Here is a 23,872-nt window from a genome sequence, read left to right on the forward strand (position 1 = left end):
AGGCTCACTAAGGGGGTAAAATCCGACTTCTAATCAAAGGTGGAGGGATTCCAACCATCCCATCGCACCCCTTGGTAATAAGCTTGGTGGTCCATAGCTCAAGAGGCTTGATATAATTCTGAAACAACTAGAACATGCGTTTCCAATTTGCTTTTTCTGTTTTTTGGTGTTCGGGGCAAAACTCCTCGTATCCAAAGAAATGCACACACTATGAGCGGCCATTTCCTCAGGTCAAAGAATGAGAAGTATCAAGCTAACCACAAATTCAATAAACTCGAAAGGCGAAATACATAAAGCGCCCCTTTAAGTTGTCCCCGACGATCATTTGAACACCTTAACTTGCCATATGACCAATCAGACACTTCTATACAGGTGTGTCTCGTGAACACTCGAGTTCAACAAGCCTCGTGTGTGAGTTACACTCGCGGATGACATGTCAATCTGACAAATTGTTGAATGACACGTGTATTTCTTAAATAAATTATAGTCTATATTAAGAAATAGTTGTTATTTTTAATTAAAAAATAAGAAAAAGACCCTACTTTCCCAACCGGGTCTCTAAAATTGTAGACATAGTTCCATGACATGTTTGATTTGCTACTATAGGTCAAATTGTTCTTCAAAACTTAGCCCGGCTGGGAGGAGATTGCCAAAAAAGTCCTTTTAGTAAACTAATTATCTACTTATATACATCCATAGGAGAAGCCCCAACAATATACTCGCAAACAAGAGGTGGTTATACCCCGCCAATGACAAAGCTTTCTGAGCAGCAAATTTTCAGGAAGTGTCTTGGAATCCTCAAGTTCGGAATTTATTAACCACCATTTACCTGGAATTGAAGAGACAGAAAAGGGAGAAAGGAAGGAGAAAGAAACGTATCTAAATTAGGGTAAAGCATGTCAATTTTTCACATTAGACTTCCATAGAATTACACGTACAAGTTCACGAAGATGTACTCACATTAAGATCAGGCAACAGTGGCTTCCTCGATGCTGCCTATATCCTCAACCAACTCTACTTTTGGTTCCAAGTCTATGAATTGATTAGACTTGCTAGCTAGGTGTGAGATACTGACCCTACCTTCACGTCTAATATAGTCAGCCACGGCTTTCATTTCTTCTAATGAGATATATATATATTTCCCTCTGTCATCCATGACACCAGAGAGTCGCCCTGATGAAATCACATCAAAATAGTTTATTGTTTGGCAAACACGGGAGGAACAAGAATTCATTGCTTATTAAAAGGACAACACAAAATCCAATCAAAACTTTAAGAGATGGAAAGAAGAATACCCATTTCTTCCAGAGAGTTGATCCGATTGATACACTCCTGCATAAAGAAATATGCAGTAATGGGTAGCACGAGGGTAATTCGAGAATAGTATATAGCTATAATGAAAAAATAATATATCCCTATTCATGTGTAGGAAGATGAGCAACTTTACTCAACAATTCACTAAGCAAAAGAAGAACATAAACTAGCTTCCTTGGATCTTCCTTTTTAGAGGACCAAATTGACGAGCAATATTCTACACAGGAAAAGAAAAAGGCAATATGGTGACCAGCATCCGGAATTGGTAAAATGACAAAGGTGCTTACCTGAGTTCTTAGCTTGAATTCTGCAGCAAGATCCTCCAATGGCACACATTTATGTTTCTGCAAGGTATATGGAAAGATTTGACCTACTCATGTCAATAATTTTCACCAAACTGCAAATTATGTATTCTGAAACTTGTTTCAGATAAACTCCCTAGCCATATATTGAAAATACAAGCTTAAGTAGATTTTGACTAATATAAAAAAGTTCTAGTGCAAAATAGAGAAAAATGTACTTATCAAGAAAGAAAAGATCCCACCACATCCAAAAGGCAAAAGATGAAGAGGAACAATGTTAATATAGTATATGAATCTTTAGTTTGTTACTAGTCAACTGGCATGAATTATAATACCTTAATGTATTCGACAAAATCAAAAAGCAGACCCTGGCTTCCATCTTGTATCTCATTTTCAGTTGTTCCTTCAGCATCAACTGAAATTTCACCTTTCCATTTCTCAAACTCTAAAGCAGCAGCTTCTTCCTCTTTGGCCTGTCGAGCCTTGGCTTCTTCTTCCTACACAGATTATTCCAGTTTTCTCAAAAGGATACTGCAACACATCAAGTTACTCCACACAGACAGATACTCACCAGTGCACGCTCTTTAGCTTCACGCTCCTCCTCCTTTCTCCTTCTGATTTCGTCATAGCGACTTTGCTTTGTTTGTTTCGATTCCCGAGAAGCTTCTTCAGCCTATATAGTCAATGAGAAGAATCACAACCAACATTGATTTTCAATTTCTAAAAATTGCATGAGGCAATAGAAATGCATGTTTCTCAGAAGAAACCGGTGTTGTTTCAACAGCCTTATTCAGTTCCGAGTTTAAAAGACTAGCCATGTGCAGTATAACTTAAGATGGTATTCATAACTCTTGGAGGGAGTCTTAACACTAAGGTGACACACTGCAAAATGAGTTAACCCATGCCATTCTTTTGCTGTTCATCAGCAAGATGTGATTTCCCCCAACCATAAGTGAAAGGCAAGCAACCAGATGCAGACTGAACCTTTAACCATCACATAAATTGAATGACACCAAAAAGATTCAGTTCCATTTATCAATTAAGTATACTACTGTTCCATTTCCATCTTTTTTTTAATCACTTATAGGTTCTAACTATTCTCCATAGTTGCATCAAGGACCTGCCTAACTTGAGTTCATAATATGCTTTATGTTTTGTTGGAAACCTTTGCTCTCTTTCTTTTTCTCTCTAAAAACTAAGAAATCCTCGAGGATCCGTGGTGCACAATTCGAGTTAAAACAAGACAGATAACAAGCCCGCCCCTCTACCCTTCTCCAATTTACCGGGCTTTTGTCTGTGGCAGAGTTTGAACCTGTGACATACGCCTAATCCACACATCATTTGTGGCGCTCATACCACTAGACCGAAGCCCTAGGGGCAAACCAAACACTCTTTCTTTTTCTATGATTTTGGAAGGAAAGGTTTATTTTCGGTTTTACTTATTGATTCAGGCTGAATCCTGAAGCTTAGTAAGTAACAACCAAATCAAGATGCTATCATTGGCTAAAGATGTTCAACATACAATGTTGTAGCTAGCAATATTTATAATGAAAAAGAACTCAAATCCTAGGCAAACCAGGATTCCTTGTTCTCTTTAACCAAGAAACTAGCTAAAATCAAAAGAGAATTCTGAAGTTAATTTTGAATTATTAAAAGCAAAAGGTCCTCCGACAATCAGGGAACAAACACATAATGATTGACAAACTATATAAGAAAAAAAGAATAAGAAAGTAAACCCTAATATAATTTCAGAATCAATCAGTCGCTTGTTCCTTCATTGCCCAGTTGCAGCAGATATTTGGAATGTCAGAGAAGCCCTTGTGAGCTGGAGTTCATGGAAAGTTGGGAAGTCCATCAAAAGGATCTGGACTTCCATTCCTGCTTGTATTTTGTGGTGCATATGGGCAGAAAGGAAGCAAAGATGCTTTGATCGTATTTCAACTGCCAACCATACTCTCAAGGCCAGATGTTTGGTCAATCTTTTTAGTTGGGTTAACCTAACCCCCTGTATTAAGTCTGGACTCTTTTATGGAATTTATCAGCTCCTTAGCTGTAATTTTTTGTCATTTTGGGGCTGATAAATTCTCTCTTATGTAATCTATGCATCTTCTTGATGCTTTTGGTAATAATATTCCCACTTCAGTTCAGTAAAAAAAAATCCTAAAATAACTAAATTGATTTACAGGCCTATTATAGCAAAATAGGGTGCTAGATGAACATTACTATTTTACCCCCTCTATTCCCATGTGAACTCTCCTTGGGTCAAACAAAATTTGTCCCAAGTTTTGGTTTTCCATGATTATTAGGTGTCTATAATTCATTACCGCCTCAATTAAGAAAATAAACTAGAGAAAAACTAAAGGTTTGATAAGCATAGAAATGTATTTAAACACTTGTATGCTCATACTATACATTGCTGACATATTTCTGATAATAGCTAATCCCATCATTTGGACATTTTTCTATCCCATGCTTAATCTATGTTGCAATAATTACAATCACCACACCCCTGCAAAGCGGAGCATAGGAATCACAAGCATCAAGCTTGTTACTAACAAATTGTACTTGTTAAGATCATAAAAATTTTGCTATATAATAAGGTTCAGAACGAATAACTTGCAAGGATAAAAGGCTTAAAAGTCTGAGGTACCTGTCTTTGTGCTTCCCGCTCTTGACGTTTCTTTTCCTTTTTCTTTGATGATTTTGCAGTATAATATCCATCTCCAGCAGCTTCATCATCACTGTCATCACCCAGTTCTGCAGATATTTGAGAAATAAATAGAAACATGAATCAGCCACCTAAAGCATGGGCGCAGCAGTTAGGGGACAATAATCAGCAAGAACTAGGCCACCTAAAAGTCACTCAGCAAAGACATCTTTGTAACAAAGAAAAGTAACAATAATCATGACATTGTCCACGAATGGTAACCCTTTACTTCTCGTCCTATTCAATAACTTTACTTATGAAGTTGCCACAATGAGGACGAACATAAAGCAACAAGCTCATAGCCAATCCAATAAGCCATAGCTATTTAGGCTCATGTTGAAAGAATGAAAGGGACTCCTCCTGTAGTCTTATCTTGCATTCTACTATGAAAAAGGGGCTCAAAGGTAAGAAACAGTGGCCTATTTCTTTTTACCCTTCAACTTGAAAGTTGAAACCAGATGAGGATGATAATTGCGAGAAAAACATCACATAGAAAAAGTGATACTATATCCTTAGATTTTAACAGCATAAACAAGCTAAACAGATAAGGAAATAATATATAAATAGACATTACCAGAAGAAAATTAATCACACAGTTCCAATAAAGTAAGAGATCTGGTAGAGAATACCATCTATAGTGGCTGCAGCCGAAGATGTGCTAGCAGCTGAAGAAGCTGGTCTTCGACGCATTCGACGCGTACCAGTGGCTCTTATTACAGCTTCCCTCTGCTCAACCTGATATTTAACCAGTAATGATTTCAGTTCTTGCTAAATTTACAGCATGTGTTAATTTCTTATTTCCCCAAATTCGATGACGCTTGAACAACATGAGGCACCTTTTACAAGTCCCTCCTGTAGTGTCACCTTAATGAGTGTATTAATCCTGACATCTAAATGTCTATTAGTCCCTCCATCGCAAATTTATATGACACTCTTTCCCCATTTCAGGATATCCCAAGATGTTCCAACATAATTCCATCTCTTTACGACTTTCACACTTTCAAGAATTCAAAAACGATTCAAACTTTAACATGATGTGATATTTTCTTTATCAAACTAACTTATAACCATTAATCTAATATTTTCTCCCGCTGTCATAAATATATTCAAATTAACATCTTAAACTCATATCCAGTCAAATACTTTTATATGAAATGGGACAAGGACAATTGATTATCTGCTTATATCAAAATTTTAATCTTAACATCAGTTCATAATCTTCTCAAACCCCGATGACAGTGTCATACCCCCCAGCAGATCACTCTTTACTTAGGAAGGTCAGAGAATCAATCCCCTCTCCTAATCACTTTGTACCAGAGAACTTACAAGTATAATCCTCTTAAAATCCCAAGTTTGTAACAGAAGACAAGCAGCAAGACACAATCGACCAAAAGGAAAAGCAAGTCAACCTGAGCTTCATCTTCATGTTCCCTGGAAGACTCAAAATTTTGGCGGCGCCTCCACAGATAAAGTGGAACTAATGCTAAAACCAGAAGCATCGACAGAATCGCTACCAACATGTCCTCCATTTTTTCAATAGTTAGCGCAGTATCCTGTCTGATAATGCAATACACAAGGCATGATAAGTAAGCTACGAGAAAAAACATGTCCTCCACTGAGTTTAAGTTTTATGCACTGACAGTGTAAAGAATTTTTACACCATCAGGCCACTTAAAAGTTAATTGTAAGTAACTCCGTTTAATTACAATTTCTATGCACTGACGGTATAAAATATTTACACCATCAGGTCAGTTAAAAGGCAACAGCAGGTAATTCTCTATACAAACATTAATTGGTAACCTTCGGAAAATGGAAGCAATCTTACACAATAGGTGAAAAATACACACATAGTGTAGAAAAAAACCTTTACACTGTCAGAGCATATAACTTAAACATCTTAGTAATAAATGGTACTATGTAACATGCTATGACATGTTAAGTTCCACTTACACTGTCAGCGTATATAGCTTATTAATCAAATTCCTTAAAATAGACCAGAAAAACTCGATATTACACGGTTAGGTTACACTGATTTGGACATAAGGCGGTGTTTCAGATCAGTTGACTTCACATGATTGAAATTTAAATGAGTAGAAATTGAATTCAACCAAATTGAGCAAATTAACTTGTCAAACTTACAAAGAAGACTAAAAATTAGATTTCAATCTATTTACGCAGAAGGCAAAGTACTGTAACCGAATTACAGTCCGTATTCCACACGTTAAACGTACGTTAAACGTGATTAACAATTGGATTAGGGTTTTGTAGTAAGAGTAACGGGAAACAGGATGTAGGAGAGAGAGAGGAGAGGGAAACTACCTGAGAAAGGGATTGCCGGCGGTCGCCGGAGAAAGAGAAGAAAAAAGAAATTCTCGAGACGATCGTCTGACGGTTCGATGGACGTGGATGAAACAGAAATTGGCGGGCCGAAATGATGAATAAGAACTCGGGTCCAATTTGAAGTCTATTTTGTATCACAGTGTGTTGGGCTCTCTCCTTCAGTAATATTTTTAGCCGCTTCCAAAAATAATTACCGACAAAATATATATTTTTTGTATATATAAGTACTAGTATTAAAACTCGCGCGATGCGCGGATGGTACTTTTGAAGCATTACCCTCCAGGAACTTTAAGTGTAATCCCCTTTTAAATCTTTACAATTGGACTAATAGTTAATGTTGCAGGTAAAGAACAATCCTTCCTCATTTAAAGATACTGACATAATTATCAAGCTATGAATGACCTCATCGGGTATTTCATAGAAATAAACCTTGCCGCTTTTACTAAACTACATGATTTTATTGAAGTAATAAGATTAACGGGATATAGAAAGTTCAAACATGAATATTGAACGTTTGAGTTTGCTAAATGTGGCAATAAAAACATATAACTGACAGTTCTAATGGAGCAAAAGAGAAAGATATTCTATTACATTGAATAGTGGGGATAACAATTTCTGTCTTTAATTAGCATTGCTAGGCCAGGCGATTCCAGTCACACCACACGCTCAAGCAAGCATTTAGTCTGAGCAATAAAATTCTTAATTAAGAACTAAATATACTTTAAAAAAAGAAAATTAAAATGGAAAGAACCCCTTTTCTTGGATTTTCCTTTATACACAACTTGTTGGTTGAATTACACTGGAAGTTGTTCCTGCAGCATTAGCACAAGAAGCTTGAGCAGCTGGTTAATTCTGATAAGTGAGATCTACATCTGACAAGCCTTCAACCATAACCTACACACAACAACTAAATTATCAATCATATCCAGTAAAAGATTAAAAAAGTATATCAATACAACTATTGTTCATTCAAAACCTATAATAGTAACAACAAACAACAGATAATCCCGACATAATGTTCCACTAAGAAGATGATAAAAAAATATTTGGGGCATATTTATATAATGGGAAAAGTAAAAGAAGTCTTTCTAGCAATGTAAAATAACATGAACAGTAAAAATAATTGAGAGTGCAACATAGCTTTAAGAGATTTACATGATTAAGTATTTTGCTTATACTTAGCGCTAACAGAAGTTAACACACATTGGAGCTTCACGGTAGTTCTCCCCAGAGAAACTATTGAATTAACTTTCTATACATAGAGCTAGTACTTCTCAACCCCCTAACAGAAGAAAATGTAATAATTCAAAAATTGCAGTTATGAAGATATCTTGATATCCTCTATTGTGTTGCTGAACCTAGTTTCATCTCCCCCCGCCAAAACAACAGTGACATATTTATTGGAAAAGAAAATAGTAAATACCTGATAATTCCATCATGTCTAGATTCATCTCAAACCAAATTACGGAAAACTTCTTTATACACCACATTTCTAGCTTCATTTGTTATTTGGCCATCATCATCATAAACTAAAATCTTCAACCCTTTTCTACTCGTCATGCGTGAAAGAGCAACATACAGTTGTCCATGAGTAAATACTGGCTTCTTCAAAAATAATCCCAGATGAGACAATGACTGGCCTTGACTTTTATTAATTGTCATGGCAAAAGATACAACAATTGAAAATTGTCTTCGCTGGAACTTAAAAGGTATTCTTGCATCTGATGGCGTCAACGTCATTCTCGGGATAAACACTTTTTGTCCAGCCATATTACCCGATAAAACCTTGGCTTCAATAACTCGATTTCCAAGTCTTGTGATGATCAACCTCGTGCCATTACACAATCCTGATGACTGGTCTATATTTCTCAGCAACATCACAGGAACACCAACTTTCAAAGTAATAGAGTGATTTGGAATTCCAGAACATTTAATACTGTTTAGGAATTCGGGTGTATGTACGTGCTCCAAAGCTGAAAAAGAATGATCAGACATACAGACTGTATCAGAACTCAAATATGTCTTCTCAGGACTATGATTGAGTGAAACCATATATTCATTGATCGACTCCACCATATCAAGAGTCGGAGCAAGAATTGCTCTTTATTGGAGGTAATCAATGTCACTGGAATGATTAAAGAAATCTGGATATGTACTTTCAACAATTGCCGATATTGGATCATCACAATTATTTATGAGAAGATCATCGGGGATTTGGACTTTCTCAATGCCATCAATGGAACTCCCAATCCTTCCATCACCGATTGCTAAAATCCATTCAGAAAATTTTTTTAACTCATCCAAATGTGCATCTAACTTATCTCTTTGTAACCTCATATTCTTTGTTAGATTTAAGACTTCACAGTGGGCCCACAAATACGAAGAATTAAGAGTAGCGTTAACAATATCTTGCCTAGATCCTTTTGCAATGATAGGCAAAATTTGTCTGAAGTCGCCACCAAGAACAACTGTTTTACCTCCAAAAGGTTTATCCGCACTGGATATGTCTTTAAATCTAAGAATTAGAACCCAAAGCTTCGAGGAAAGCCAAGTATTACACACAGAATATTTGTCTACATATAAAATTAATTTTAATTTAATAACACACACACACACACAAATAGAATTCAAATCTAATATTATGATCCGAGTACCTTGAAATTTGTGAGCTTTTATTAGCTGCATAACCACTATGACACGTTGATTGGGTGATCCATCCAAGTGGGGCAAGATTTCATCTACAAATTCTCCCCAAAATGTTGCTGAAATATTGTTCCTCCTATATGTAAAATACACAAATTAACAATGAGAAAATAATAATGATTAATTCTATAACTAATTCAATTCATTGTTGCAAGCGTACTCATGATCCTCGAGCTCCAAGTTCATAAAGGTACTTATTTTACCACCTTGGTTATACGATTCTACGTTACCATGATCAATAACTTCTCCTATGACATCTGCCACATTTAAGTAATAGTTATGAATAAGGTGATAAAACATTCAACAAAAAATAGTGAAAGGTAAAACAATTACCGAATAGTTCATTCTCATCAACCTCAACTTGATTTGTGAGATGCTGAAAAGGCTTAAAGTTGAAAATATTCGAACTAAATTGTGGATCACTAATTTCATCCACACTCGTCCTATGAGAAAATGTCAGTTTCAATTTATGTTTGTTGGTCTTAATTTTCATATTGTTTGGTCCAACCACAAAATTTTTCATAACATACAATCCTATTTCATGTATTTTTGTTTTGAAAATACGCATAACAGCTCTTCCAATAGTTGCATGAATTCGATCGCCCTAAAACAAAAAATGTGAAAAGAAGTTAGTAAGGCGCATAAGTTCTTAAAAATACATCACAGCTCGAAAAAAATAACAACATGTAAAAGACTATGCACCTTTTCATCTTGAATAATTAATTCGATTGAATTAGAATTTTCCGGTTTGACGCGGTCTGGAATGTGCCACAATCTAACAACACGAACTTTCAAATTCCAACTCATTTTGGACATTGCTATTTCGCTGATATAGTTATAGGTTGGAGCCATACTTTGGCGAAGTTTGTGTGAGAGCTAAACCCTAAGCAATGTAGAGAAGCCAAACCTAAGTAAAAGTTGCTTAAATAAAGATTTGTAAGAAAAAACTATAGTAGTAAATCAATTTATAAGGATCTTTGGCAGAAATTTGAACGTATGATCTTTCTTGGAAGATACAAAATATTTATTTAGATAAAAAATATTTATATTTAATTAATTCTTTCTTAAAAAAGAATACCTACCATAGCTAAATGATACCTATATTAATGTATATTGTTCGCAAATAATGTCAGATACAAAGCTTGTACTAAATGTAGAATTATTATTTCAACTTAACATTAATATGTAAGGTACTTAGAATTATATTAATTGATTCTTTCTCAAAAAAGAATACCTACCATAATTGAATTAAAAATACTTACAAAATATTTTTGTGATTTGGACGTCCAACAGGTTCTCAAAAGAGAACATTTTTTGTTTAAATTTTAAAATATTTGGCTTTGATTATTTTATGAACTTTTTTCATCTATTTTCTTTAATATAATATAGATGTAAGATACAAAATATTTATTTAGATACAAAATTTATATTTAATTAATTCTTTCTTAAAAAAGAATACCTACCATAGCTAAATGATACCTATATTAATGNTAACATTAATGTGTAAGGTACTAAAATTATATTAATTGATTCTTTCTAAAAAAAAAAAGAATACCTATCATAATTGAATTAGATACAAATTATCATTAAAGATACTTACAAAATATTTTTGTGATTTAGACGTCCAACAGGTTCTCAAAAAAGAACATTTTTTGTTTAAATTTTAAAATATTTGGCTTTGATTATTTTATAAATTTAGTCTATTTTCTTTAATATAATATAGATGTAAGATACAAAATATTTATTTAATTAAGTCTTTCTTAAAAAGAAATCCTACCACAATTAAATTATACTTCCATTAAATATTTTTCTATTTATAATCCAATTTTTTTATGTTGTCTTAAAATTGCCAAGTGGCTTCATTTTAGCTTGCCACTTGGCTTAATCACATTGCAAACTACTCTCCTTTTAATATAATATAGATATAGATTTTACACGTATAATATATATTCTATACACTTTTTAGCTAACAAATATAATTAGTTTTAACTGATCAGCCAATTTTGTATTTTACCCTTCTTCTTTTTTTCTAAAAGAAAATCTGGAAACACACAAACCTGGAGATTGAATGAATCAAGTAGCAGCTGCAACTTCGAACTATGATAAAGTTCATGAAGATTTTGGAATTGTAACTCCTTTTATAGAAGCGTTCTCAATATACAAAAAGTCGGATTCATAAACCAAAAAGAATTTGAGTAGGACACCATTTGTAGGTGACCACCGAATGTGAACAAGACTCCTATACGATTTGTACTTGCTTACGATATTAACGGGATTTTTTTATTTTTTCCAAAAAGATATATATTATAAGTGTTTATATATAATTACAGTTTTATCCAACTTAAAACATGCTTACGAATGATAAAAAAGGCGAACAACATTTCGATATGGCCTTGGGGTTTTATTATAATACTAGCTTCTATGTACGTGCGTTGCACGTTAATAGTGACACGTAATGATTTCGTCAAATATTTATATGAAAGTGCACCGAATTAAGTTAATAAAAGAAATATCAATAATAAAGCAACCTTTAAAATATATGTATATGGAATGCGGCCATAATTTAAAATGCCGATAAATATTATTACATATATTAGCATAATATATGAATTCAAGCTGATTGGATTTCATCATGTTATGGAGAAATACTTCTCAAATGAAAAAGTTTATGTTATGGAGAAATACTTCTTTCAGACAATATAATAAGTTCTCCAATTAAATTAGTAATCTTTCAAATTGGTCAAGACTCTCTAGTTTATGGCCGCTTCTCTATGGTACCTGTTGTTGCTTCATTGAATTTGCTTCACTAATAGGCTCACGCTTCGACTTTGATCGTTATGGACTAGTACCAAGATCGAGTCCTAGACAAGCGGATCTAATTTTAACAGCCGGAACAGTAACAATGAAAATGGCCCCCTCTTTAGTGAGATTATATGAGCAAATGCCTGAACCAAAAGCTTTTCTTGCGTATTCTTGACAAACCAGCGTTTATATATAGATGTAGGAGGATCTGTTTGGGAAGTAAGAAGCCCCTATTGACATCTCTTCATCTGCAAATAATTCTCGATGTGAAAACACAGAGCCAGTGGGCTGATCTTTGAATAGGAAAAAGAGTGAATCTGTAGGGTCCCAAATGAATTGGCTTATTCGAAAAAGGCCTTGTTCTTTGGAAGATCTATCTCGTGTCTGGTACTGCATGGTTCCATTCTGCAAGAATTCTTGGTCTGAAAATAAAGAAAGGTGTTTCAAATTTAAACTCGATTTTGGTTCGTTACCAAATTCATTGACGGTAGTTGGAGTCGGCGGCTCTCCCAGGGTTCCCTCATCTGAGATCTCTGGGGAAGAGGATCAAGTTGGCCCTTGCGAACAGCTTGATGCACTATCTCCCTTCAACCCTTTGAGCGAAATGCGGCAAAAGAAAAGGAAGGAAAATCCATGGACCGACCCCATCATCTCCACCCAAAAATTCATTCTTTTTCTAATCAATCAAGGGGAACATTTATAATTCTTAATTCTATAAGGTTGAATAAAAATTTGATTGACCATTTGATATAATTGCTATGCTTAGTGTGTGACTAGTTGGTTTTTTAGGGTTAGGATTAAAAAAGACCAACCCACATAGTATGAACTAAAAACTATAGAACTAATAACCAACCCATCACTTCGCATTATCTGGATCTAAAGAACCAGTCAAGATATGATATATAGGTCATATCTTTGTAGCAACTGAAATCTTTTGCATAAACAAAAAAGGAAATCTGATTCTAAGTTGTAAAGCCTTGGCCATGAACCTCCTTTGGATTTTTGATTTACTCAACTCTTCTATTTTCGATTCAAAACGAAGAAAGGATAAAATAGAAGTTAGCGGCTCTTTCCAAAAGGCGTGAATGCAAATAAAAAACATCTCCTGGATAAGCTTCACGACCGGGCGGTCTTCGTAATAGAAGAGACATTTGGTGATAAGCTTACGCTTGTTTGGAGGGATCATCATAAATGATTAAAAAGAAATCCATTTTATCATTTAGACGAATAAAATATTATGATTCTTAAGAACTCAATGGGCCCTTCCCCTTCGAATCAAACAAACAAAGAAGGGAATCCCATTGAGTTCTTACGCTTTCATGTTGGCTGTCTTGTATTTCTAATAAGTTGTTTAATAGTTGGCATGTTGAATCGTATACATAATATGATGGGTTGGTTTAGATTGATCCTAATCGAATGATGATGAATTACTTCTATTTAATAGAATATTCAATTCGAAGATAAAATCTCAAATCACAGATTTGCGCGAAATCCATGTTATTTTCATTCAACCGCTACAAGATCAACAATTCCATAAGATGTTTCAGTTCGCCAGGTTGTCTCTTGCCTGCCCATGGATTCAGCAGCACTTCGAAAGGTTGCCCTATTCGGGAATCTCCGGATCTATGCTTATTTTCAACTCCCCGAAGCATTTCGTCGATTACTACGCCCTTCCTCGTCTCTGGTTGCCTAGGTATCCACCGTAAGCCTTTCCTCGTTTGAACCTCGCCCTTCACTTCGGACAATATAAGACGTTGTCAAATATAAAAATCTTTAAGAAGTATATCAAGTTCCTAGCTAGAGGTATTAGTATTAGGTTTAGGATTCGGACAATATAATAAGAAGTTATCAAATATAGGAATTTTTAGAAAGTATAACGTGTTCTTGAGAGGTATTGATATTAGATTTTGGGAATAGATGAATATGCTAACATGTAGCATATAGTACTTAGTAAAAAATAGAAGTTAGATTATTATAGGTTCTGTTAGACTTGAAAGACCACTAAGTATATATGGAAAAAACACATGAATTATTTTTCTAGATATAGATGATTTTTGGCTTTTCCTTTTTCAAAATGGATACATGCAATAAGTTAAAATCAGGTCGAACCGTGAATACTTGTAGTACTTCAAACAGAAAAAGGAAAGGAGTCAAGTTCTATTGTAAATTTAACTTGGATTAGTCTTCGTATACTATCTAGTCTTGTTGTCCACTAACATTTAGGATTGCTGCAGTATTGCCGTCCAAAAAGGAATCATTGATCTCAAAAGGTATAAAATTTAAATATAAATACTACGTCAACGTAAAAGTCTTTGATATTCAATAAATTATGACAAAAAATAAAGAAGTACGACATAAAAACAATTACAACAAAAGTTAAGATGTCATTGTTTTTCTCTCTAATTCATGTATATGATCCTAAAGTATTACTCAATTACGAAAAAACGGAAACAATAGAGAGAACTAATAATACCTTTGGAGAAAATTGCTTCTTTCTACACCAATACCTTTAGAGAATAATGAATAATGTGGAACAATAGCATCTTATATATATATATATATATATATATATATATATATATATATATATATATATATGTATGTATGTATGTATGTATGTAAGTATGTATGTATGTATATGTATGTATGTATGTATGTATGTATGTGTATGTATATTATTATTATTATTATTATTATTATTATTATTATTATTATTATTATAAAAGCACGAATAATTTATGCTAAATGTTGAACGACTAAAATAACCTCGAAATATTGGTCGACTTTTATAACCTTAAATATTTGTATAATTTAAGGATATAATTGTAAATCACCTGAGGCTGGTTTTTCTTTCCATTTAAACTACACCAATGCTACATAACCGACTTTGCGTCAAATTCTTTTTTTCTTTTTTTTTTTGATTTTCTCCTCGCTGCATACTTCTTGCTATCCTACTTTTTGTTGGACAACAATATGGCAGATTTGGATTTTTGGACTCTACTCGTCATCGCCTGCTTTATAAGATTTGGATTTTTGGACTCTACTCGTCATTGCCATATATATATATATATATATATATATATATATACCACTTAACACAATATATGACTATAAACATTATTGTTATAATTGCAATTGACGACTCGTCATGTTTTGAAAACAAAAAATGATCACATCATTAGGCAGGTCTTTAAGTTTCAACATTTTATTCTATGTATATCAAACTAAACAATCGTTCAAAAAGTTATCAGTTATCATCAACGCAAAATTTTATAAAAATAAAAGTTCTTTCCACCATTGCAATAACCCAAAAAAATATCAAATTTAAACAAATAAACAAGTTTCCATATCTCGTGAATATTTATTTTCAAAGTTCACTCCATAATCAATACTAGATGCATAGAAAAGCTTTGAGTTGAGATTCCACTGACAATGACAAAAACTTTTTAAAGCCTTAACTCTTTCCCATACTTTTCTTTTGATTTTGATTGGGGAATAATCTATATTATATTAAAAGCACGAAGCCCTTAGCGAAATGTCGTTCGCCTTTTTTACCCTTTAAAAATAGAGTTCATACTAGACAAAATAGTCATTTAATTATTCTCCTAATATTTAATACTTTGAAATCGACTAAAATATTGGTATTAAATCTTTTCCCATTTGAACTAGGCAGGAAATCCTAAAATTTAGGATTATAAAATCAATTGAAATTTTACCTTACTTAAATTTTGTTCTTATTTGAACTATATATGTTACATAATTATAATTTTATATGTTACTTTTCATGGGAGAGGAGTAAATTACCGTGTGTTGTTAATAAAACTAAAGTAACTAATTGATCCAACAATTTTATGGCAAATATTTAAGAGGGCACGTAAAAATTGTGCACGTAAGTCAAACTTTTGATTAAAGAAAAAGGGAACATTAATGATAATTCCTATTGAGGTGGCATGAAATTAGACTTTAATAAGGACTTAGAATTTGAAGTATACTCAAATATTTTGTCCACCTGATTGTCTAAATATTAAGAAATAATTATATGAATAATTTTTTTAAATGTAACATTATTTTAAACGGTAAAAATGTCGATCAATATATATATATCCTGTATAAATAAATAAGAGAATAGGAAAAGGAAGTACTTCAAAAAAAATTCATAAGTAAAATAAAATAACAATCGAGCAAAAAATATACGAACTGTTAATAATAATCGAGTTCGGATGCTTGTGTTTACTAAGGTATCAATAGAATAAGGCTATAACTTTANTCTGATGATTTCCCGCACAGATATCACAATTTTCAGACACAATATTTTGCTGAGAATTTACCTGAAAAGTATCAAACTTTTAAGTCAAATGGCCATTGAACCACATTTTCAGAAATCTCATTTAGTAAATGTAAAGCTTTTGCAATGGTCTTTCCCATTATAGCACCTCCATCTGCAGCATATATAACATTTCTTGCTGATGGCTTTAAGCAATGATAAAAAATGTATAATTGCATGTGCTCGGAGATATCATGATGTGGATATTTTCTCAACATAGCTTTCTGTAACGATCCGACCGGTCGTTTTGCTTTCTAGAATCCCGTTCCCCTAAATAAGAGGGTGTTTGGATGGGCTTAAAAGCTGGTCAACCAGCTTTTAAGCACTTTTTTAGTTTTTGGAGTGTTTGGCAACAAAAAAAGCTGCTTAAAAAAAGCTAAAAAGTGCTTAAAAAAAGCCAAAAGCAACAAGTTGGCTGACTCCAACTTTTTTGATTTTGGCTTAAAAGCCATTTTAGTTTGACCAATAGAATTACTCTCTTGCCCTTATAAGTTTTTCTAATACCAAAATTATCCTCTTCTTTCCTCTTCCTCTTCAGTTTTCTGTACTTTTCTTCAAGCAATTGCCCTTATATTTTTGTCTTTTTAATAAGAAAAAGTGCTTACCACAACTTGTTTGCCAAACACTTCAACAGCTTTTTTTTAAGCTTCAGCACTTTTATCCAAACATGTAACTGCTTATTTATAAAATAAGCTCTGACACTTAAAAGTTGCTTTTAAGCACTTGTGCTTAAAAGCTACTTTTTTTAAGTCAATCCAAACGGGCTCTAATTCTCTTAAAGAAGTAAAGGACAGCTGGGCTGTTTTGGAGCCTTTGTCTTTTCCTTTTTTGTCTTAGTAATAAGTTTGTGGGTTTTTTCCAAAAAATGAAAAGGAAACGTTGTTAAAAAGGAGAAAAATTACACTGTTTCTGGGCAGAGCGCGTTCCGCGTAAATTGAAGACTCCGAACACAAAACGATCACCACTGAACCCAGAGAACTTTTGTTACTGAGTTCGCCGTTTCATATTATATACTTTCAATAAAAAAAATTCAATGCAAACACACGGTCCGAGAAAAAGTCGCTAGGTTCGCCCGAACCCACACTCACTATTGTAGCTCCGCCCCTGGTTCTCACATGAAGTATGCCACCAGCTAAGTTGCGCGGACTCTTCAATTTTGGTGTTGATCCGGTCCCGATACAAGACAGGGACGAGAGCGGGAGCGAAATACGTTCCGAATACGGTCGACTGACTTCAGACGCTTTGACCGAAGTCCATCGACAAATTTGGAAGAAAAATTAAAATTTTAATTTCTCAATAAGTTTTTCACAAAATATCTCTAAAAATTTAAAATATTTTTATAGCTCTATTTCTTATTAGCCGAATTCCCGCACCCATATCCATATCCGGATCCGCAACCCCGAATCTTAAAATTTAGATTTGCCGAATCCGATACTTGGAACTGTCCCCGTATCGAATACACGCACCTGAGTCCGAGCAACTTAGGCAACCAGTAGCAGTACCTTACCAAGACGAACGATAATTTTGGAGTAAAACTCTGTTGCATGATTTGCCAAAAGAATATAATGAGTTCCTTTGCTCGAGGTGCAAACATAATTCAGTGGTTAAGCTTCGAGCCAACCCTTTCCGCAAGGTAAAAAAAGAACCCCACGGAACTCTACATTCAATCTGGTAGGGATGCACAAAAACACAAGCATACATGTAAATGCTAAGCAACAACAACTGAAAGATGATAAAGCCATAAATTGTATTTGTATATGCACAATGTTTGTGCTGGAAGATATAACAGAAATACAGAATCCATAACTACGAGGCAGAACGTCGAGGGGAAACACAGCAGAAAACCAACACCAGCAAAAAAAAAAAATTACGTTTGGGATTAAAACACACTAGTAAACTTTATTATCACTAAGTTCGGATAGCATTTCCTGCACTGGCACGACAAATATGATAACTGCACGATGAGTGATGATGCCAATCAGAAACCATGAATTTTGATGTGTTCTTTCTTCACGATTTCAGCCTGTTTCCGAAAGTTAAAGGAGAAGAAATTAGCATTGACAATACATTATAACTACAACCATCAAAAACTAAATATCACAATATGACACTTCAGTCAAGCTTAAAGAACTTAGAGCCCGTTTGGATGGGCTTGTATTAAGTGATTTTTAAGCCAAAAGCCAGAAGTTAGTAATTCTAGCTTTTGACTTATTTTTGTCATTTTAGCTTAAAAACAAAGCACTTTTTAACTTTATCCAGACACTACAAAATGGCTTAAAAGCTATTTTGGCTTAAAAGCACTTGAAATAAGCTAATCCAAACGGGATATTAGATGTGTCTAGAATTCCCTCGTCGCTTGTTTTATCTATTCTGAGAGAGATTTTCAGGAAATCATACCAACAAAAATAGCACACGACTAAAAGAGAATTATGTCGTTAGTGAACTCAAATGGCCGCTCACTACAGTTGAAAATTTAAGGATAACGTATTTAGCACATGTCTTCATGATGACCGCATATACTTAAAGTGAAGAAGAGAGTTATTGGCTGATGTAAAGAGCAATCACCTGGACGAGAAATGCAGAAACGTTCTTCCTCTGATCACCCTGGAGTTGAATAACCTTCAAAACAACAATCACCGGCATATTAGTCACAGCACTAAAAATGACCATGAAGTTGTAAGACATTAACAGACAGATATCCCTAACACAAACCTGGCCTAGTTCTGGATCCTGGACAACAGTACCATTGCAGCAAAACTCTTTTTTTAGGTCCTTCAGTATTTTATTGTAGCTGAATTCTTTCTTCAACCCTTGCACAGTTGTCAGGCTCTTCCGACCATTCCTTTGCTGTATGCGAATGTGTACATAATCTTTTGACCCAGCTCCAGAATTGTCAGCATTTGCCTCAGCAAAGGGATCTAAGGATGACATCAAAGCAACCATATAGCTCAGTTATATATCATAACTAACTAGCAAGATAATTTTTTTCCTGTGCCCTCGCATCTAATCCATCAAAATACAACATACAAAAATTGCCAGTTGCAAGCTTCTAAAAGAAACTGAAAGAGAAGTAGAAGTATGATAGAAACAACAAAATACAAATTGACTAAAAATTTAAGTTATATCAAACGAGTTGCATACCAAAAGCAGTGGGAACTTGGAGGTCGAGCTCAGACATGAAACTTTTCAGAGAATGGAAGACAATAAGCGTGCTGAAATCACAAAACTTGAATGCTCAGACCTGGGTAGGAAAACAAGTTCATCAATTATACAACCAGAAATCATAAGCAAACATGCCGTTCATCAATTATATCAAGATATACCAACATGAATATCAAAACTATCTACCTCAACAAGCTTGCAGTATCTGAAGATAGATTATCTCATCTGAAGTATACAGTGTTATCAAAGGCGAAAAGCGCAAAAAAGCTCCAAGGTCCATTGGGGCTTTAAGCGCAAATAAAGCGTGGGCTATAAAGATAAAAAGGCGCAACTAGAGAAAGAGTAAAAATATGTATATGTAGTCTAAGACCAATAATTATAACCATGAATAACAAATATATGGACAAAGAAATTGAAAAAAATTACAATAAAGTGAAATATCAATTATTTAGTGTCGCCTTTTCAGGATTACACTCATTGGCAAGGAAAAGTATGGCTCAGAGCCTTGATGCAACACTAAAGCGCCCGCAAAGCGCTCAACATGTTTTGAGCCTCGCTTCAGGGCTTAAGCGCGCCTTTAACAACACTGGAAGTATAATAATCACAAGTGACACAGGACTTAAAATACAACCAAACTTGCACCCATATAGCTGGTCCATAGAACACAGAAATAGAATACAAGTGTTTAAACACAAAAGAAAAAAAAGAAGTGCTAATAACTAGAATAAAAGTCAGAAGACATAGTTCTGTAAACAGAAAGATGAAAAAAATCCATGGCAGGCAAAAATACCAAAAAGACGTACAGAGAACGACGAATCCTTAATTACTAACAGGCCTGGGAAAGCTGTCTAACCCCATGATTTCAGGACGAAGACAACAAGCAAAGACATGAAAACACAGCAAGTAACAAAAATGAGCTAGAAAAACAACACAAAAGGAGAGATCCTCTGACCAATAGAAATCAAATAACCGTAAAATATACAGATTTTATATAAATAAATAAGAAGATGAATTCTTCATCATAAATAGATCCGGAAAAGTAGTCTAGCACTAAGATTCATGACAGAGAAACACATATCAGGCATGAACTACATCAGATAATCATAATAAGGCTAACTAAACAACCAAAATAATGAAATTCCCGACAAGATACCAGTTCTTCAAGGAAAAATTTGATTTTAAAAAGGTCTCATAACTAAAACAATATTCCAAGGCATGAAAAATAACCAAAATCATGCAAACAAATGAAACCCCAAAACAAAAGATATATAAAGCCATAGAAATTGAAGAACGGTAAAGAAAGATGATTCTGACAAGATAATAGTTATTCAAAGAAAATTCTGATTTTTATAAGCTTTCATGATTAAAGAAACAATCAAAAGCATCAAACCACAACAGATGACCAAAATCTGTCCAACAAAAAAAAAACTGAAAACATAATATTTGCTAAGCAACAAAAATTGAATAACTGTAATATAAAATTCCAACAAGATACCAGTGTTCACTTAGAAGTTTTGATTTTATCACATGTAAAGTCAAGAATAATCCAAAAATCTGATTCTTATGAAGTTTCATAAGGCAACAATCAAAGGCATGAAAACGGTTGAACAAAACAGAACACGATATTTGCTAATCTATACAAATCTTAATAACTGTTAAATAAATTTTCCAAAGAGATACCAGTTTCTAACAAAAGTCTGATTCTTATCACAAGTAAAAACAAAAGATTAGCTAAGTGATAAATCCAATAACTATAGAGTACCACTCCCAACAACAAACGTCCAACAAAAGAAGACCATATTTTCTATTTTCTAAGCTATATAAATTGAGCAACTGTTATATAAAATAAACAAAAGAAGGAATACATGTTTTCAAATAAAGATCTAATTTTTATCACATGTAAAAACTAGAGAGAGCATTTAATTCAGCGGCCAAAAAGAGCCGAAAACACCATATTTGCTAAGCTATATAAATTGAATAACTGTTCAATAAAATTCCCAAAAAGATTCCAGCTCACAAATATAAAAATCTGATTTTTATCACAGGTAAACGCAAAAATATCCCAAAGAACACCTTATTTGCTAATCTATGCAAATCAAGTAATTTCAAAATAAAATACCCAAAAACGAGTACAAATTTTCAGATAAAAATCTGATTTTTCTCGCATGTAAAAGCTAGATAGTTACAATTTAATTCAGCGGACAAAGAAAAACTCAAAAAGCTAAATCGAATATCTCTAACATAAAATTCCCAAAAAGATATCCATTGTCAAATAAAAATCTGAATTTTATCAACAAGAATAACACCAAAAAAAAACCATATTTTCTAAGGTATATAAATCGAATAACTGTAAAGTAAAATTCACAACAAGATACCAATTTTCAAATAAAAATCTGATTTTTTTATCACATGTAAAATCCAGAGACAGGTCAATTTAGCGGATCTGAAGATTATCAAGATTACAAACTATTAGTAATTAGAGATTACCTGATCCGAAAATTAGGGTTTGGAGAGATGGAAAAGGTGGTTAAAGAGCAAACCCTCACGCGTTCGGATAAGTCTGAGCAAATAGAGAAGTGAGTGCACGGAGTTTAGTTGATTTCAATGGGAAAAGTCTATATAAAGGCTTTTGGGTTTTGGGCTGTGTCGGTCGAGGACAAAAAAAATACTTAGGCCTCATTTATTTTTGCGTAAACGTTACCCTCCGCGGATCGTACGTGTGAAATTGTTTATCCGTAAAACGATATAGTTAAATTTATACGTGGTTTATAGATAAATGAATCAATTTAATCCCAAAATAATAAATAAACTAGACTAGAATATAACACTTAGCATTGAAATCGAAATAAGACAGTAGCAATCTTGATTCCGGGAGTAGAGCTTCCGGAGGCAGTAGTAACAGTATTAATAAGCAAGAAGATAAAATATTATTGAGCTTTTGAACAGAGTATAGTGAATTCCATATTCTCCATAACGGACAATGTACTTAATGTTATAGAATATTCTCCATTAAATGATGCTCGGTTGCAAGCATTTATTTCGCCTTCATGAACATCATACCTTTCGGGAACAAACAAGATCGTTGCCTTCGGACCTGGTTAACTTCTTTCTTCGGCTCCACGTGTCGCTTTATCATGCGAGCATTTAATATGAACATATTTTACCTTGTACAGATAGTCCCCTTGCTTTCCGTTGGCATAACCTTGTGTTACCGGGAAGTTGGTAAATATACTTTTCTTAGCGGTAAATTCTATGACCCCCAAAAGTTTCCGACGGTTGATTAGACGCACGTCTCTCCGCATTTAATGCCCCGAACACGCATTATACCACGATTCAGCAATACTTTTACCAGTTATCGAGGTAATTATGGCCACGATCTTAGCCGCTTATTCCATTACTTATACGCCTCAACCTTCTCATTTTACACTTCATAATTTTCCAAACTCTCTTTACTCAACTCATACTTGTTTTTCATTTCCTCTAATCTTTTTCTTCAGAGATTACCAAGGACTGAAGGCTTGGACCGTTGGGTCCAAAAGATTTTGGACGGCACTACGCCCGAGATCGGCACGTGGAAAGAGCCTTCCCTTAAATATGGGTGGAAGGACAAAAATCATGGTAGGTTGAACTCATCTTGTTTTCACCTTTTCGTAAAGTAAGTTGGTTAACCTTTCTCTCCCATTGAATTTAGGTCTACCATGGGGGTCTGTTACCATCCCCGAGAAAGGAATTTTGGCTAATCCGACCGATGCAACGAGGTTGCTGCAGGAGGCTTTTACTCGAACAGGGTGTTGCCGGGACTACTTCCGGAGTAAGTGCTTCTTCTCGAAGTCCCCGCCCGAAGAACAAGCAACCTAAGAGCCATCGTTCCTCCGCAGACATGGGTAAAAATAAAAAGGCGAAGAATACCGCACCTGAGCCAATCGTGGGCCCTGCCGTGACAAGCGTCGTGCCCGAGACGACCATAGACACCATGGTGATCGACGATAATGCAGGAGCCAATGATGAGGGGGCTTTTCTACATAGAAGATGATGATCTTCATCAACTCCATAGAATGTTAAATATATTGAGTTAGTTACTCCAACCGAGGACGACGTCCCGGTGCTTTGGGGGGAGTTTGATATAGTGGAAGATGCTAACTCTTGCTTTCGAGTCCCAGTCGCCGTTTCTGGTACCATAAGGCTGGGTATCGGGTCTTTTCGGACTTCGGTTGGTGA

General features: G+C 34.4%; 2 protein-coding genes and 1 pseudogene across 4 annotated transcripts; all 3 read right to left on the reverse strand.

Annotated features, from left to right (window-relative positions):
• LOC109230781 (DDRGK domain-containing protein 1) lies at positions 469 to 6,776 on the reverse strand. 3 transcript variants are annotated; one of them, XM_019396216.1, is made up of 10 exons: positions 6,643 to 6,776; positions 5,733 to 5,880; positions 4,953 to 5,058; positions 4,267 to 4,373; positions 2,188 to 2,289; positions 1,952 to 2,113; positions 1,602 to 1,658; positions 1,296 to 1,332; positions 961 to 1,173; positions 469 to 879 (listed from the first exon to the last, which is right to left on the reverse strand). In XM_019396216.1, the coding sequence occupies exons 2-9, from the start codon at positions 5,850 to 5,852 to the stop codon at positions 968 to 970; spliced, it is 897 nt and encodes a 298-aa protein (XP_019251761.1). In that variant the 5' UTR covers positions 5,853 to 5,880; positions 6,643 to 6,776; the 3' UTR covers positions 469 to 879; positions 961 to 967. The 3 variants fall into 3 exon arrangements, with proteins under 3 accessions (XP_019251761.1, XP_019251759.1, XP_019251760.1); XM_019396214.1 differs by having other exon boundaries at positions 469 to 829; positions 6,643 to 6,775; XM_019396215.1 differs by lacking the exon at positions 469 to 879 and having other exon boundaries at positions 881 to 1,173.
• On the reverse strand, positions 8,116 to 10,218 carry LOC109231450 (annotated as a pseudogene).
• Positions 18,202 to 22,263, reverse strand: LOC109230782 (protein translation factor SUI1 homolog). The gene is made up of 5 exons (XM_019396217.1): positions 22,142 to 22,263; positions 19,634 to 19,733; positions 19,205 to 19,410; positions 19,058 to 19,111; positions 18,202 to 18,515 (listed from the first exon to the last, which is right to left on the reverse strand). The coding sequence occupies exons 2-5, from the start codon at positions 19,668 to 19,670 to the stop codon at positions 18,471 to 18,473; spliced, it is 342 nt and encodes a 113-aa protein (XP_019251762.1). The 5' UTR covers positions 19,671 to 19,733; positions 22,142 to 22,263; the 3' UTR covers positions 18,202 to 18,470.

Source organism: Nicotiana attenuata, chromosome 8 (genome assembly GCF_001879085.1).
Source record: "Nicotiana attenuata strain UT chromosome 8, NIATTr2, whole genome shotgun sequence".
Lineage (NCBI taxonomy): Eukaryota > Viridiplantae > Streptophyta > Magnoliopsida > Solanales > Solanaceae > Nicotiana > Nicotiana attenuata.